The 17243-nt window shown below is 37.7% G+C and overlaps 4 protein-coding genes across 4 annotated transcripts; all 4 read right to left on the minus strand.

Annotated features, from left to right (window-relative positions):
- Window positions 1–615: 615 nt before the first annotated feature.
- Window positions 616–2531, minus strand: LOC109981708 (transcription factor HES-5-like). The gene is made up of 2 exons (XM_020630621.3): window positions 2093–2531; window positions 616–1983 (listed from the first exon to the last, which is right to left on the minus strand). Exons 1-2 carry the CDS (start codon window positions 2213–2215, stop codon window positions 1567–1569), a joined length of 540 nt encoding a protein of 179 aa, XP_020486277.3. The 5' UTR covers window positions 2216–2531; the 3' UTR covers window positions 616–1566.
- A 2463-nt stretch (window positions 2532–4994) lies between these two features.
- On the minus strand, window positions 4995–6477 carry LOC109981710 (transcription factor HES-4-like). Its single transcript, XM_020630623.3, has 2 exons — window positions 6367–6477; window positions 4995–6258 (listed from the first exon to the last, which is right to left on the minus strand). Exons 1-2 carry the CDS (start codon window positions 6475–6477, stop codon window positions 5929–5931), a joined length of 441 nt encoding a protein of 146 aa, XP_020486279.2. The 3' UTR covers window positions 4995–5928.
- Window positions 6478–10605: 4128 nt separating this feature from the next.
- Window positions 10606–12315, minus strand: LOC109981694 (transcription factor HES-5-like). Its single transcript, XM_020630605.3, has 2 exons — window positions 12205–12315; window positions 10606–12095 (listed from the first exon to the last, which is right to left on the minus strand). The coding sequence occupies exons 1-2, from the start codon at window positions 12313–12315 to the stop codon at window positions 11676–11678; spliced, it is 531 nt and encodes a 176-aa protein (XP_020486261.2). The 3' UTR covers window positions 10606–11675.
- A 2234-nt stretch (window positions 12316–14549) lies between these two features.
- LOC109981711 (transcription factor HES-5-like) lies at window positions 14550–16033 on the minus strand. Its single transcript, XM_020630624.3, has 2 exons — window positions 15899–16033; window positions 14550–15789 (listed from the first exon to the last, which is right to left on the minus strand). The coding sequence occupies exons 1-2, from the start codon at window positions 16019–16021 to the stop codon at window positions 15460–15462; spliced, it is 453 nt and encodes a 150-aa protein (XP_020486280.1). The 5' UTR covers window positions 16022–16033; the 3' UTR covers window positions 14550–15459.
- Window positions 16034–17243: the final 1210 nt, after the last annotated feature.

Here is a 17243-nt window from a genome sequence, read left to right on the forward strand (position 1 = left end):
AAAGGAATATCCGAAACGTTTATAAGCCGATTTATATCAACAAACATTAACAATTAGATGTCTGTTGCAAGGGAAGTTCCAGTTTTAAAAGCTGAGCTCTCTTTTAATCTGTCTCTCTTCAGGTCAAAGGTCTGGATCTATTGTCCCACAGGAATCTGTGAGTGAGGTTCCTCTGCTTTCCCACACTCTGTCCTTTCACTGCTTTCACTGGAGGAACAATAGAAGTGTGCCTTATTATGCATCTCATTAGACACCATGTAAGACCTCTGAGGGAAATGGTTAAAGTTAAACCTCAATTAACAGCCAAACTAAAATATTGGTGAAGTAAAGGTATTTTTCTTCTACTGTACTTTCCCCTATTGTGTTTTAAATGACTTTAGTATCTCCACAAAATAAAGGAATATCTTAAATACTATCCCCCCTTAGCAGAATTAGTAATTGAACGCCCTTATGTTTAGTTTGTGTTCTTAATATTTGTGTTTTGGATAAACATTGCTATATGCGCTTAAAAAGGTCTTGTTGATCAATCCATGATTCAGATTCTATCTGATTTATTGATCATGAAAATGAAAGTATAAAGTTTGTTTCCATGTGAGAAATTGACAAACCAAAAAGTTCAAGTTTAGTGTTTGTTTATTTCAGAAAACACAATGAGCCACATAAAGTCTTGCAGCTCCCTCTAGAGGTGATGATACATCACAACAACAACTTGTAGATTTCTACAAGACACACTGTACTCAAAGAGAGTAAAGGAACAAACATCTTTATAAAAGACAAACCATACACAATATTTGAGGACACAGTCCTCACTGAACCATGTGAATTTTCTCACAAAGTATCAAAACATTAGAACTTAAGCTTATAAAAAACATTACATCACATCTTATCATTCTTAATAATAGAAAAATGAAATTGAAGTCTGAGAATATATGACATAAAATTCCCACTGGAAACTGTGAGAGTACATCAAACAAACCTTTTATAATAAAAGGAGAAACATATTGATCTTAAAAAAGATCATTAATCAATAATCACATGAAGTGATCCAAAGTAATGTTCAAGAAATGAACAAGTTAATTCAAAATCAATAACAATTATCAATCGGTAATAAATTCCTACACATTGTTGCTGCACATGATGTGCAGTCAAACATATAGACATGTATCACATGCAGGGAGTAATAAAAGTATCACAAGAAAAATGTGACGTTAAGAAAACCTTTACAAGAAAGGATAAGAAATGAGATCTTACAACAGATCAGTTATGAAATATCAAATAAAGATCCTTGATGACAATATGTCTTCAGTAGGACAGGTCAATGTTTTTGATCAGTATGATCAATAATATTAAAGGATTACAAATGTACCCAGATCGTATACCAGCTATACATAAAGTACAGTGATATATAACAATTGCTGAAGCAATTAGATTTGGATCATGCAACATGCATGACAGGAATTGAAGAAAACCTGTTTATAAAATCTCCTAGATTTCAGTCCAGTAATATACAGTATGTCCAATGTGGTCTTCTCAGTTTGTCTGGTAGTAACTCCGGTCTGTAGGTGTCTACCACGGCCTCCAGGGGGCGATGTTGACTGGACTCTTCTCTTTGGTGTTGCTGGTCTGGACTGTGGAGCTCAGAGGAGAGAAGTCAGCCTCTCTCAGGTTCTTATCAGAGGAAGGCTGCAGCTTGTTGAAGTGGTTCAGCAGTCTTCTCTGGGACTTCATGTTCACTTGCTGTCTGGACAGAAAGTGTGTCGTCTCTTGGACACACCTGGAGAATCCCTGGTTGACAGCTGCTGAGTTCACAATCTGATGCTGCTGCAGTCGTCTGAGGACACAAACTGTCATCTCCAGGATGTCTGCTTTCTCCAGCTTGGAGTCTGGCTCTTGTTTGAACTCTGGACCCAGGAGAGACTTGAGCTGCTCAATGCTGCTGTTGATTCGCTCTCTACGTAACTTCTCCACCTGAGGCTTTCTGAGCTGCAGAAAGAAAAACAAAAACCATCAGTCAACTTATTCTGAGAAGCATGTTAGTGTAAAAAGACATCTTCAAATGAAAGGTTTAAGTTTTCTTGGATCTTGAATTTACCTTGTGGGTCAGAGTCAGCTGCTCCTGAGAGTTGGTCATTGCTGCAGTGATTGTAGGTGCCATGTCTGGATGTCTGTGCTGTAGAGGTCTCTGTAGAGAGAATCTGATCTCTGCTGGCTTCATCCCTCCTATTTATAGTCCCACATCTCCATATGAATGTGTGGGTTTGGGTCTGTCTGGAGTTTCCCACAGTCTCATCCAATCAGAGAGCTCGTTGAGACAATAAGGCATCTGGGGCGGCAGCACGCTTATTGCTGTTCATGCCTGAGGGACAATGATCAGATCTCAGGGGAACAGGTGGAGGACTTTGGACTGATAGAGAGACAGTCAAAGAGGTCTGTGAGAATCTGGGAATGTATTGACCATGTAGAGAGAGCAGATCTGCTGCCTGAGGGTGGGATCAATGGCGTTGACTGGGAAAATGACATCATCCCATTACATGTGTGGGAATGTCATTCTATTTTACCTTCTGTCAGGAAAGTGACTCAGGGCACTTCAGTACACAACAGGGGGAAACAGAGCAGATACCGAATCATTTATCGCCTTTTTTCAGAATATTAAATAAACTTTATATTTTATTATACTTTTTCCCAGTGTCAAGTCATGTTTTTTTTAACCATGTAAAGGACTTCCAATTGCTTCATGCATGAATGGTGCTCGATGAATACATTTGCCTTCCTTCATATATCAGTTGAACATCATGAACAAACTTAATACAATGCAAACTTGTTCAAGGATAAAGTGTTAATGAAACAGCAATCCATCAGTGATACAGAGTTGTGTGATGAATGCTCTAGTTGGTTTGAAATACTGTATTTCCTCTTTATTGCATGCAACGTAAGCAAGACAACTATCCTGCTGTCCAGATGTAGCCTAACAGAGTCATTTGACACGTGCCATGTTGTCGGTGTGAGTAACAAGTTGAGCGCACTTTCCCACACTGCCTCCCTGTATGCTGTGGTCATTGCTCGACAAAAGGGACTTGTGTGGCAGATGCCGGCTGAGTGTTGTTATGGGAACAGGACCTGACATCACCAACCATCTGGAGGGAAAGCGTGCCATTGGCTGGCTCTAACATTTAATACAATTTGAATTTTTAGGGGTTTATTCAAAATTTTAACCCAGCTTCAAATCATTCTCATACTTTCTAAATTAACTTAATTTGATCAAACTTTCAGTAATGAAAATGACTGATCACATCATAAATTCAGCTTATGACCAGGGGGGGCCGGAGGGATCTTGGGTGGCAGCTGTTTCCTGAAGTGTGCCAAATCCCTTTGGAGAATTACTTCCGTGCTGGTGGGATTGATGTCCTTTATACTCCTCTCTGCTCTCCAGAGCTTTCCCACACTCTGTGTATTAGCAGAAAATACTGTAGGCCTTTGCCCCTCTATAAATGGTTTTTAGATACCCCGTTCTCAAGGAGTGTGTGGTGTAAATGGTAGAACTTAATGTCCCCTAAAGAAATAATTCTGACACATACATATGATCCATATTTCTAGAAAACTTAATTTGGAGGTACTTCTGTACCATTTTTGGGTCCGCCCGATAGAGTGAACTTTTTTATTTCCCTGTTTTGTCCACTGAGGTCAGGCAAGAGTAATACTAAAGGAAAAATAAACTTAAATGAAGTTGATAGTAGCCAACACCGTACATGTCAGATCTTACAGAAATAACGACTAAGATCATTTCTGAAGAGTTCCAAATTTAAAGATGGTCTTAAAAACTTTTTTGAGTCATAGTTGATCGCAATAAAATGGAGTTCAGATACTGACGTGCATGAAAATGTTAGAGAACGAGATAAATGTAACAAATAAAGAAATTAAGCCACAGTGGCCCCAGCGCTAACCCCTTAATAGTTTTTAAAAATGGTAAATGCTTAGTTGATCAAACAGACGATGGATGTGTGGTTCTCTGTTGGGTCACAACAACTTTATAGATGCATTCTTTGGTCAAGTGACCATGAAAACCTTTTTCCCAAACCTAACTTATTTCATTTTCACAGTTGTGGGGAGAAGACCAGACTTTGTTCCTTGCCCCTCTGAATTTCGCCACACATGTTGGAAAAATGCCTTTCTTTTTTAAAGCGTTGGTAGAGTCCTCCTCAGGTTTAGATTTATAAATCAAACACAAATGTCTGCAGACCTAGTTTAACATGCTAGCTTCTGTTGTCAGACAGTCATTTGCAGAAAGGATCATCGTAAGTGTCCTGTTTTCCGGAGTGGACTTGAGCTTGTTTTAATCTTCTTCATTTTTTTTTTTGCAAAGTTGATGCACCATGTTTTGAATAGCATTGTTTTTATTTGAATTAATATACATTTGTCTTAATTTTGATGAAAAAATATTTAACCTTACTAAATGAATCTGAAAATAGATGTCAATGCTAACTTGTATCAGAGAAACAGTGAAAATTGAAGTTAAAAAGAAGTTACAAATTTTGTTGCCAGGCTGCCTTACATCTCTCAAAGGTCAAAGGTCAAAGGTCACGGTCTATTGTCCCACAGGGCTCTGTGAGTTAGCTTCCTCTGCTTTCACCCACATCATTTCACTGGATGAGTGTGCCTTATTAAGCATCACACTTTTTACAGTATCTGCACTAAACGTCTACAATAAATGCCTTAAACCAACAATCGTTAAAATGGGGACTTTGTCTTGTTTGGTTCTATGATTTTTTTTTTTCATGTGAGTCACATTTCATAGATAACGAGGCATCCCTGAAAATCTTACTTGAATCTAAACCTTGTCTGTAATTTTACACTGAACAGATATGTCATAACAATAACATTAAAATTAATAAGCTTAATGTTGCTTCATTTATCATTCAAGTGTTTGAAAGATTATAAAAATCCATAATTTCAGTTAGATTTAAAAAAAAAAACACATTACAACAAAAAAATTGCAGTTTGCATTGTTTTTTATTGAACAAGGCACATGAAGGAAGATGAAGTAAGAAAGCTTCATCTAGAGGTGATGATCCATCACAACAGCAGCTTGTAGATTTCTACAAGACACACTGTACTCAAAGAGAGTAAAGGAAGAACCGTCTTTATAAAAGACACATGACGTTTGAGCACACAGTACTCACTTTAGCTTGAGACTTGTTTTCAATATGGATTAAACAAATTAACCCTTCAACCGTCATTCTTAATAATCAGTTAATATAATTGATTATCAAAATGCAAACATTGTGAGGTCAATGGAAAACTGACGATATGACATATAAACCATCCTCTAAAGGAAATAAACTTACATTGGTCTTGAAACAGATCATTTCTCAATAATCAATGTTCATGCCTTCCTAAGAAGAAACAAATGACACCATTATTTTTTTCACTTTGACAAACAGGTCATCAAATAAGTATCACAAGAAAATTGTGACATAAGGAAATCCTTTGAATAAAAAGGAGTAAACATTTAAATCTTTGAACAGATCTCTTTAAAATGTTTTAGAAACAAAAATGAACCCGAGTCCATACGAACATTTTTTTATCATTATAATAAAGCAAATATAAAGATAACAAATGTTACCGTAGCATACTAAGATATATGTAAACAGAAATACCACATGTATATGCATAGCATATATTTAAAGGTGGTATCCGGTACAGGAATTATTATTATAATTGCTGATGCAATTAGTTTATGTTCATGCAACATGCATGACAATGACAAGTTCTCTTTCTTAAAATAATGTGCTCTCATTTCCCATGAAAAGGGAAAAGCCTTCTGTAAAAACAGAAGAACAAGTCTTTGAAATTTCACAGAATTCAGTCCAGTAATATTTGACCAATGTGGTCGTCTCAGTTTGTCTGGTAGTATCTCCAGTCTGTAGGTGTCTACCACGGCCTCCAGGGGGCGCTGTTGACTGGACTCTTCTCTTTGGTGTAGCTGGTCTGGACTGTGGAGCTCAGAGGAGAGAAGTCAGCCTCTCTCAGGTTCTTATCAGAGGAAGGCTGCAGCTTGTTGAATTGGTTCAGCAGGCTTCTCTGCTGGTGATGCTGCTGCTGCAGTCGTCTGAGGACACAAACTGTCATCTCCAGGATGTCTGCTTTCTCCAGCTTGGAGTCTGGCTCTTGTTTGAACTCTGGACCCAGGAGAGACTTGAGCTGCTCAATGCTGCTGTTGATTCGCTCTCTGCGTAACTTCTCCACCTGAGGCTTTCTGAGCTGCAGAAAGAAAAACAAAAATCATTAGCCGACTTATTCTGAGAAGCATGTTAGTGTAAAAAGACATCTTCAAATGAAAGGTTCAGTTTTCTTGGATCTTGAATTTACCTTGTGGGTCAGAGTCAGATGTTCCTGAGAGTTGGTCATTGCTGCAGTGATTGTAGGTGCCATGTCTGGATGTCTGTGCTGTAGAGAGAATCTGATCTCTGCTGGCTTCATCCCTCCTATTTATAGTCCCACATCTCCATATGAATGTGTGGGTTTGGGTCTGGGAGAAGTTTCTCACAGTCTCAGCCAATCAGAGAGCATGGCTGCACAATAAAAGATTACACGCTGCGAATGGTTTCATTGGTAAAAGGGCAATGGGTTAGATATCATGGGAACAGGTGGCGGACTTAGGGGTGAAGTTCAGGATCTCTTAGAGCTCTGTATGAATCTGGGAAAGTGTTGACCCTATAGCAGATCTGCTGGCTGATGCTGGGATCAATGACTTTGACTCAGAACACGCTCAGTCAAATTTAAAGATTCTTACTATTTTACCTATAGATGAAGTACAGTTAGATATCAAGAAATATATTATTCTTGCAAGGTTGCAATAATCCGACAAACTTTATTTTAAAATCCAAATGATATTGTGTCATTACCTAATTTCCGACGAGCGCTTTAATGTATGCTACATTTTTTTCAGCATTCAGTCAAATTTTATGTCAATTAAAACTTGAGGGGCACAGCAGTTTGAGTGTTACTGGTATGTCTCTATATTTGTTTTCTTTATAAACTGTTCAGTTTTCATATGTACGCCTGGTTGGTCTGTGTGGGTTGCATGTTGGTCTGAGTTTCCCATAGTGACTCTCTAAATGCTGTGGTCAGTGAATAATGAAAGAGATATGAAAGGGGGCTTTAATTGACGCTGGAAGTGTTTTGTCGTAGAAACAGAGCCATGAAGGGTTACATCATTTATTTCACAAATTTTGGACTCAACCTCCAATGACACATTTTTACCATCGAATCATAAAAGTAGTGTTACATGACCAACTATCGAAATGTCAGCTCCATAGTTGAGGACGGAGGGTTGAAGCAGGTGTTTCCTGAAGTGTGCCAAATCCCTCAGGAGAGAAAGGAGGGAAGGGGAGGGGGGCAACTCAAATAATCCTAAACTTTGTCTTCCAGAGTTTTCCCACACAACGCCTGTGAGTTTTAGCCCTTCTGAAGCCATGTGTCTATATTAACAAACATTACCTATATTTAAAATATTTTCAAGGGTCACTTATTTTAACACATCACTGTGGCTTTTAAAATGTTCCTACAACAGAAGATGGACTGGTGTGCCATAAACTCTCTGTTGAATGTAAAAAACATCACAAAACCTGGAATGTTCAGGAGTTTATCAGCCCAACGATTCAGAGATCAATAACCTTAAATAACAATCCTTTTGCACATTTCTTAATTGACCAGTTTGCAGAACCCCAATTGTTGTGAAGGGTGTTTGATCAAGAAGAAAAACATTTTTAAATGAAGTATAAAGTTATTTTAACTGCTTAGGAACTTTTTGTAGCAGGGTCATTTGAATCTGTCTCTCTTCAGGTCAGAGGTCGGGATCTATTGTCCCACAGGGCTCTGTGAGAGAGTTTCCTCTGCTTTCCCACACTCTCTGCTTTCACTGCAGGAACAATTGAAGTGTGCCTCATTATGCACCACTTACGATATGTCTGACCCCTTTAAATAGGAACCTTGTCATTGTTAGAGTTTTAACACTGAAGTGTCTTAAACGTCTTAAAATTGCAGCAAAATCCTTTTAATGATCGTTTCAACTCACTCATTTATAATACATTTACAGGAACAGCTTTGCTTGAACCACTTTTGGTATGTTTTATCATTCAAATATTTGAGGAATGCCATGTACCGCCCACATTTGAAGGGACATTGCAAATCGATGACACAAGCTCAGGAATGTTACAATTCACAGACTTTGTTTTCACAAGAAGATGTGAACCCAATAAATTAAGAAAGCTTCAGCTAAAGTTGATACTGAATCACAATGACAACTTGTAGTTTTGTTCAAGACTCACTTTTCTCAGAAAGAGAAAAAAACAAAACACTTATGATTCATGAATTCTCTGAGTACACGATACTCTATTAAGTATGAGAGTATTTTCTAAATGGATAAACACAAAAACACACTACTGATCTGGTCATTATAGCTAATGACTGGCTAATGAATGTTTTTTTTACTGTGGGGGTTTTGTTGTTGTTGTTGTTGTTGGTTGGGTGTTTCAATCCTTCGGTTACTCTGTTGTTGTGCTGTTGTTGTTGTTGTTTGGGTTCTTTTGCTCTGTTATGCTCCTGCATGTGTCAAAGCACTTTGTGAAACTCTTGTTTTTAGAAGTCCTATAGCTACAAATAAAGCTATTAAATTTCATTGATTCTTTTAAAAGGAACTACATTGACACATGAATATCCCGACAAGAAAACACTGAACAAAGCTTTTACAGTAAACAGAACACATTATAATAATATTTTTTAAATAGTTTAACAATAAGATCAGAAATAACCAAGAGTTACATGGTAAATTGACTTGAGCTTGTGTCGCACCTTTCTAGTCTTTTGACTACTCAGAGAGCTTTTCCACCGCAGGTCACACCTACACATTCACACACTGATGGTAGAGGCTGCTGTGTAAAGTGACCATCAGAAGACCCAATCCCATTCACACACATGCACATGCCCCCGCCGAAGCAGCAGGAGCAATTGGGGGGTTCAGTTTCTTACCTAAGGAAACATTGCACATGTTGCTGCGGGAGCTGGGGATCAACCTCCCGACCTTCTGGTTGAGAGACGACTGACTCTACTAACTGAGCAACAGCCACCCACGAACCCCTTTTGCATTGGTTTAATAATGCATGGCAAGCAGTTTAAATTTTTGTCATTTAGCAAAACTGTTATGAAAAGTGCATGAACAGTTAGATTTTACAAAAGATCAGCCGCAGGAATCAAGCATCACAGTAAGAAAAACCTGCCAATAAAGACAATCCAATCTTCTGAATCGTTTGATCAATGACAATTATAACATTAAGTATTGATGCTGGCATCAATGACATTGACTTGGTGTTTGCTCAAATTGTTCACCCTTGTCCTTAAGTTTGTTTGTGTACATTTATACATCCATGATAAAATAATCCATATGCTTATGACAGGGTTGTACTTTAAGCATCCAATTATTTTAATGTAAAACCAAACATACTTTAGACAGCAATGTAAGGCACTTTAAACCAACTTGTGATTTTAATATCATTTTTTGCATTTCTTTATTCTAATTTCGGATAGAGAAGAACTTAATTAATTGTCGGGTGAAAATTCTGGGATGAATGTAGTCATAATGGTGTCCAGATGTAGCAGGTGTGTCGGCTCAGTGTGCTGTGGGTGGTAGTTTGTGTGAGCAGAAAGTAGCCCCCAGTTTCCCACGCAGTCTTTGCATGATGTGGTCAGTGCACAAAAAAAGAGACTTTGAAAGGAGCTTTTGTGAATGATGCTGGTGCTGTGTAATAATAGAGGCACAGCCTGACGTCATCAACCATCTGGAGGGAAAGAACACCATTAGTGTCCATCAAGGCTTAAAACTGTGTTAAATACAACCAAAAATAAATGACATCTTCACCAACATACCAATATGGCACCCCATATTTTTAGCTTCTAACTGTAGGATATTTAAATAAACAGTTATTAAAGAGTATTTCTGTATTTTACTGGATTAGATATTTCAGATCTGTAGTTGAGTGTGTGTGTGTGTGTGGGGGGGGGGGGGGGGGGGTTGAGACATATGTTTCCTGAAGTGTGCCAAACCCTCTGGCATAGTGGACTGCTGGTGGGGTTACAGCTGCTAAATAAACTGAACTGTATCTTAATTCCTTAGAGCATTTTAACACGATGACGCTTGATTTGTAATATACATTTGTAATTATTTTATTTGTTTCAAACGAAAGCTCTAGATTTCAGTCAGAAATGCCCTAAATCTTTTACCATCACTGTCCACATGCTGAATTATAAGTTGCATGGGAATTAAATCTCTGCATTTTTTGTCCTACAAAAACAAGAAGAGCTTCATGTTTCCTCTTAATTTTGATGACCTATAGTGACCTTATACATGAAATATGAGTTTATAAAATTTTGTAGGGTGAAATATTGACTAGGCTTTCATTAAATTAAAAAATATTCAAGCGTACTTGTTTGAAATGCTGTTCTCTGATTTCATATGAGATTAGGAAAAATCACTCCATCAGTGGAAAATTATGAATTATCACAGTGTAGATCTTCATCAACATGTAAAACAGGAACACAACAAGCAGATGATTAGATTTTGTTGTTGTTTATTGAACAAAAGTCAATGTTAAAGAAGGACATGGGATATGTCCACGTGATGACACATCACAACATTAACTTGGCGACATCACCAAGGCACACTGTACTCAAACTGAGTAGAGGAACAATCGTCTTCACAAAAGTCACCAATCACTACGACAAAAATCATCAGTCAGACTCAAATTAAACATTTTTGAAATGAAGGATATCTGCACTTCTAACAGAAGTGAGGAAGAAACACTGACCTTAGAACAGATCATGTTATAATAATCACAAAGTGATAAAGGTAGGTTAGAACCCAGATCAATCAATCAATCTTCACAAAAAAAGAAGAGAGAAAAAGTATCACAGGGATCTCAGACAGATAAAGGTACATAAGAAAACCTTTTAGATCAAAGGATGAAATTATGATCCTAAAACAGATCCATTTGTACAGATTACTATCAAAAGTTCAACCCAATTGTTTCTCCATGTCTACACAGTGGACCATTGGAGTATAAAAAAGTTAGCTGGTAATTATCATTTTACCTCATACCACCAAAAAGTGATACATAGCTTTGTACTTCAGACTTGCTTCAAGCCACATTCATTTTTTTCTCAAGGAAATTTGTTTTTTTCTTAACCAGAAATTCAGGAAAATAGTCCATTCAATTTTTAAAATTGATAAAGGACAAAATACAATCGATCAGTATGATCTATAAAAGGAAACGATAAGTAGGACCACATTATATAGAACCTATATATGAAGTCAGTTAGGTTTTACATTAATTGCAGTTGCAATCAGGTGTTTCATGCAACATGCATGTAAAGATTTCAATTTTCTTGTTTGAAAAATATGTTGGCATCATCAAATTTCACAGAATTCAGTCCAGTAATCCAGTGATTTATAACAATTGCTGAAGCAATTAGATTTAAATCATGCAACATGCATGACTAGATTTCAACGTTTCTCATTTGGAAAATAAATGTTGTTGTCATGAATCTCACAGAATTCAGTCCAGTAGTATTTGACCTAAGTGGTCGCCTCAGTTTGTCTGGTAGTAACTCCAGTCTTTAGATGTCTACCACGGCCTCCAGGGGGCGCTGTTGAATGGACTCTTCTCTTTGGTGTTGCTGGTCTGGACTGTGGAGCTCAGAGGAGAGAAGTCAGCCTCTCTCAGGTTCTTATCAGAGGAAGGCTGCAGCTTGTTGAAGTGGTACAGCAGTCTTCTCTGGGACTTCATGTTCACTTGCTGTCTGGACAGAAAGTGTGTCGTCTCTTGGACACACCTGGAGAATCCCTGGTTAACAGCTGCTGAGTTCACAATCTGATGCTGCTGCTGGAGTCGTCTGAGGACACAAACTGTCATCTCCAGGATGTCTGCTTTCTCCAGCTTGGAGTCTGGCTCTTGTTTGAACTCTGGACCCAGGAGAGACTTGAGCTGCTCAATGCTGCTGTTGATTCGCTCTCTGCGTAACTTCTCCACCTGAGGCTTTCTGAGCTGCAGAAAGAAAAACAAAAATCATTAGCCGACTTATTCTGAGACGCAAGTTAGTGTAAGAAGACATCTTCAAATGAAAGGTTTAAGTTTTCTTGGATCTTGAATTTACCTTGTGTGTCAGAGTCAGATGTTCCTGAGAGTTGGTCATTGCTGCAGTGATTGTAGGTGCCATGTCTGGATGTCTGTGCTGTAGAGAGAATCTGATCTCTGCTGGCGTCATCCCTCCTATTTATAGTCCCACATCTCCATATGAATGTGTGGGTTTGGGTCTGGGAGAAGTTTCTCACAGTCTCAGCCAATCAGAGAGCTTGGTTGCACAATGAAAGATTACACGCGCCGAATGGTTTTAATGGTAAAGGGGCAATGGGTTAGATCTCAAGGGAACAGGTGGTGGACTTAGGGGTGAAAGCTACAGACCTAAAGAGCTCTGTGTGAATCTGGGAAAGTCTTGACCCTTTAGCAGATCTGCTGGCTGATGCTGGGATCAATGACTTTGATTGAGCTAAAGTGGGAGAATAATGCCTTACTGTGCCTAGAGTAAAAGAAATGCAAAACTGTATACAACGGAATTTATTTTAAAGCCACTGATATAAAAAAACACTGGCAGTTGCAGAAGCATTGTTTGAGGTATTACACAAACTGTATATACTGAAGATTATTTCCAACACCATCCAATCAAGCCAGTGCTTTTCCCTTCATTATTCTATAGTATTACAATAATATATTTAAAATTATTTTACATATAATTAGACCTTGAACAAAATTCCAAGAAATTCAAATTCTGTAAGAAGGACACTTTTTCCCTTTAGATATTAGAACGCACATGATTCCCATTGTGTGCTAAAAATGTATATTTTACATTGAGGACAATACTCATGCTTGTGCCCAGATGTTGAAGTGTTTAGACATGTGCCTTGTACTCTCTGTGGGTAGAAAGTTGGTCTTAGTTTCCCACACTGATGTCCTGCACGCTGTGGTCAATGAATAACAACAGGACTTTGAATGAGGCTCTTGTGACAGATGCTGGACGAGTGTCGTAGTGAAACATATCCTGACATCACCAACCATCTGGAGGGAAAGAATACCATTGGCTGGTTCTTTTTAGTCTGTAAAGTTTGGAAACTTAAGCCATGTTGTCATGATTGGTCTGCTAAGATTTTTGCAAATTACTTAATCACATTCAAATTATTAAATTAAATCATAATTATACTTTTGTAATCTGAACTTCATCAAAATTTCAATTTCTCTGTAGAGATGATTGGCAGGTTGAAGCAGCTGTTTCCTTAAGTGTGCCCAATCCCTTTGGTTAATTATTATGCTGCTGGTGGGGGAAGATGCTAATCATAAAAACTACGCCTTCAAACTATTATTTCTTCACAAATGTGTTCCTGAAGGTTTGCTATAACACATTTAAAAAGTCAACTCCTGTAGGAAAATCCGACAGAGCTACTTTTAAATGTATAAGGAAAAGTGGGCCTGGACGTTTTTAAAATATCTGATAAAATTCCCTGAATACATGTGCCAAATTCAAAATAAAGTATTCTATTTGGAGTCCTTTTTCATCTTTTATTTATTTAAATGCGATTCCAATCATCAAGATTTAATGTTTGGATAATTTATGTCAAAATTGGGAGCAATGGGAACCAGCAGGGAAATCCTGTCTGTCATCCTAAGACCTTGAAAATCAACCAGTGTGCATTAAAGCCAGGTAATTTGTTTTGCTTTAAGTCATAATTTTCCAGCAGGACTCTGACCCTTGGCTGTGTGGCATTTATGCTGAAGACCTGTTTTTCTTTTAAACAATTTATTTGTGATCCTTGGATGTTAGTGAAAGAAAACAACCCAAATGTGAAGCACGATAACTTTAGAATTATTTTCATATTTTACTTATTTAGTAATAATAAAGGCACCTAAGGCCCAATTTAAGGAAATGGAAAGCTTAAAATTCAGTATACCATTAGAAACAGGTTAGAGAAAAAATAAATTCTGGGAGCCAGGGTCTCTTTTAATCTACGTCTCTCTTCAGGTCAGAGGTCAGTATCTATTGTCCCACAGGGCTCTGTGAGAGAGCGTCCTCTGCTTTCCCACACTTTGTCCTTTCACTGCTTTCACTGGAGGAACAATAGAAGTGTGCCTTATAATGCATGCCTTTAGGGACAATGAGTGACCGCTTCAAAAAGAAGCCTGGTTAATGTTAAACTTTTTTATTGTGGAATAGAAAAAGTTTTTCAAAATAATGGTGCTGAGAAGGTTTCTTTGAAGTGAGCATTCCCCCTCTTTTTTAATGACTTTATTTATCCCATGATAATCAAAGATTGACATTCATATTACTCCATCTATAACAGCTTTTATTTGAACTACATTACTTGCTTCACACTTAACAGATTTTTTTTGTTTTTTATTTATTCCTGGACTGTTATGCCTTTACTTGAATTGGAAAGTGGACAGAATAGTAAATTGGGAGAGAGCGTTGTGAATGACATGCAAATCTAACCACTTGGTCATATGCGCCCCCTTACACAGGTATTATTTTGACGAAAAAATACTGTATATGTTTAGGTTCAAACTGAGTGAGTCATTGTAGGAGATCTTTATCCACTGAACCCTAAAAAACAATTTCATAAGACAGAAAATGTGCAGTTTCCAGTGTTTGTTTATTCATGAATGTAAATTGACACTGATTAAAAACAGCACCATCTAGAGGTGACAATACATCACAACAGCAACAACAACTGTCTTTATAAAAGACAATATTGAAGGATGCAGTCAGAACCTCAGGTCAAATTATACAAGTGATTCTTAAAGTTTGAATAGGTAAGTGACTGGAATAAGTGATAATTTAAACCTTTTACATTAAAGGAGAACACACTGATCTTTAAGCAGAACGTGACAAAAGTAAATCAATTATTTTTGAAAAGATAAACTAAACATGAATAAATATGTGAATCTTAAAACAGATCAGTTTTGAGGAAAAACACATTAAAGTTTAAAACTCCTTCATGACAATAATATGTCAATTAAAAAAAAGGATAGTAACATGTTTTGATCAGTATGATCAATAACAGCCATGTTCACAATGAACAAGTCACCTAAACAAGTAAGTATAGTATACAAATAATAATACTGCTGATGCAATCTGTTTTGAACCATGCAACATGCATGACACCATTTCCTCTCTCTCGATTCGAGAGATATTGCTTCTTACATTTTCATTACATTTTCTTTTTGAAATATAATGTTTAAATAGAATAGTGTTCTGCACATACAGAGCATTACATTTTTAGAATTTCATAGAATTCAGTTAATTTGTCTTTGACCAATGTGGTCGTCTCAGTTTGTCTGGTAGAAACTTCAGGCTTGGCGTCTACCACGGCCTCCAGGGGGCGCTGTTGACTGGACTCTTCTCTTTGGTGTTGCTGGTCTGGACTGTGGAGCTCAGAGGAGAGAAGTCAGCCTCTCTCAGGTTCTTATCAGAGGAAGGCTGCAGCTTGTTGAAGTGGTTCAGCAGTCTTCTCTGCTGGTGATTCTGCTGCTGCAGTCGTCTGAGGACACAAACTGTCATCTCCAGGATGTCTGCTTTCTCCAGCTTGGAGTCTGGCTCTTGTTTGAACTCTGGACCCAGGAGAGACTTGAGCTGCTCAATGCTGCTGTTGATTCGCTCTCTGCGTAACTTCTCCACCTGAGGCTTTCTGAGCTGCAGAAAGAAAAACAAAAATCATTAGACAACTTATTCTGAGAAGCATGTTAGTGTAAGAAGACATCTTCAAATGAAAGGTTTAAGTTTTCTTGGATCTTGAATTTACCTTGTGGGTCAGAGTCAGATGCTCCTGAGAGTTGGTCATTGCTGCAGTGATTGTAGGTGCCATGTCTGGATGTCTGTGCTGTAGAGGTCTCTGTAGAGAGAATCTGATCTCTGCTGGCTTCATCCCTCCTATTTATAGTCCCACATCTCCATATGAATGTGTGGGTTTAGGTCTGACTGGACTTTCTCACAGTCTCATCCAATCAGAGATTTTGTTTCTCATAAAGGAGCACATACGCCAGAAGGTTTTATTGATTTGAATGCAATGGTTAGATATCAGGGGACCAGATGCTGGTGTTGGGGGTCACCACTTTTTCGGCTGGGAAAGTGATGACCCTGAAGAGATATCAAATCTGCTGCTGGGATCAATGACTCGCACATGCTCGTCAACCTGCACTCACTTGGGAGACTATCGTTCTTCAGGTGTAGTGTTACTGTGACCTGATAAAGCAGTTGCAAAAGTCCAACTAAAAAACTGGAAATTGCAATAGTGTATTTTAGTTAAGGATGTTTCAATATGAAGACAAGTTAAAATGTCAGTTGTTAAGTTGTGGAGGTTTATTTGGAATCCATGCTACCTTCACATGGACGTCTCTTTATATCAAAGGTCTAGAGGTTCCTCTGCTTTCCTACACTTTCACTGGAGGAACAATAGAAGTGTGTCTAATTACACATCACACTAGAGCTGAGCTGTTGAATAAGAACCTGGTCGATGTCAAATTGAAACTGACTGTAAGACATAAATAATGAGGCAGTAAAAGTGTCTTTTTAATGTGCCCCAACCACCACCATAATTACTCCATAAGAATAAAGTGACATGTATCCGTCTTAATAAAAGACTTATTGTTTCATTTTATACCAAACATATATGTATGTATATATACAATAACCGTGTGTTTGCTTAACCTTATCTTAATCAAAGGAGTAAATTATGATTTAGACAAATAATCTCAGTTAAAAAAGGAAAACAGTGACATTATTAAAACTGATTTTTGCTTTCATATATGTACCAAGGCTACATGAGCTACATACATTTAAGATGCTTCACGTTGAAAGTGATTGGACAAAACAGGTTGTAGATTCCTACAAACAGAAACCTCATAGCATTATTTCATGACTACATGACACATACAAAACCTCACTGGGAAATAAAACTACTTTAAAGGTATTACATCTTTAAGAAATGTATTAAGATATCTTGGTGTTGAGGATTTAAGTGTAGCTCTGTTAATGACATATATCCACTTTTTTATACATCACAACATTAAAACAGATTAGCAGGTACTTCATACTGTATTCAACATATTCATTGTTAAACCCATCAGAGTAGAGATCTTGTGCCCAGT

This window comes from Labrus bergylta, chromosome 5, assembly GCF_963930695.1.
Source record: "Labrus bergylta chromosome 5, fLabBer1.1, whole genome shotgun sequence".
Lineage (NCBI taxonomy): Eukaryota > Metazoa > Chordata > Actinopteri > Labriformes > Labridae > Labrus > Labrus bergylta.

Bases quoted from the DNA above. Each gene is read 5' to 3' on its own strand.
- LOC109981708 (XM_020630621.3), bottom strand. From the start codon at position 2,215: ATGAAGCCAGCAGAGATCAGATTCTCTCTACAGAGACCTCTACAGCAC. The intron at 1,984-2,092 runs GTAAATTCAAGA...TTCTTTCTGCAG, and splicing joins AGCTGACTCTGACCCACAAG to CTCAGAAAGCCTCAGGTGGA.
- LOC109981710 (XM_020630623.3), bottom strand. From the start codon at position 6,477: ATGAAGCCAGCAGAGATCAGATTCTCTCTACAGCACAGACATCCAGAC. The intron at 6,259-6,366 runs GTAAATTCAAGA...TTCTTTCTGCAG, and splicing joins ATCTGACTCTGACCCACAAG to CTCAGAAAGCCTCAGGTGGA.
- LOC109981694 (XM_020630605.3), bottom strand. From the start codon at position 12,315: ATGACGCCAGCAGAGATCAGATTCTCTCTACAGCACAGACATCCAGAC. The intron at 12,096-12,204 runs GTAAATTCAAGA...TTCTTTCTGCAG, and splicing joins ATCTGACTCTGACACACAAG to CTCAGAAAGCCTCAGGTGGA.
- LOC109981711 (XM_020630624.3), bottom strand. From the start codon at position 16,021: ATGAAGCCAGCAGAGATCAGATTCTCTCTACAGAGACCTCTACAGCAC. The intron at 15,790-15,898 runs GTAAATTCAAGA...TTCTTTCTGCAG, and splicing joins ATCTGACTCTGACCCACAAG to CTCAGAAAGCCTCAGGTGGA.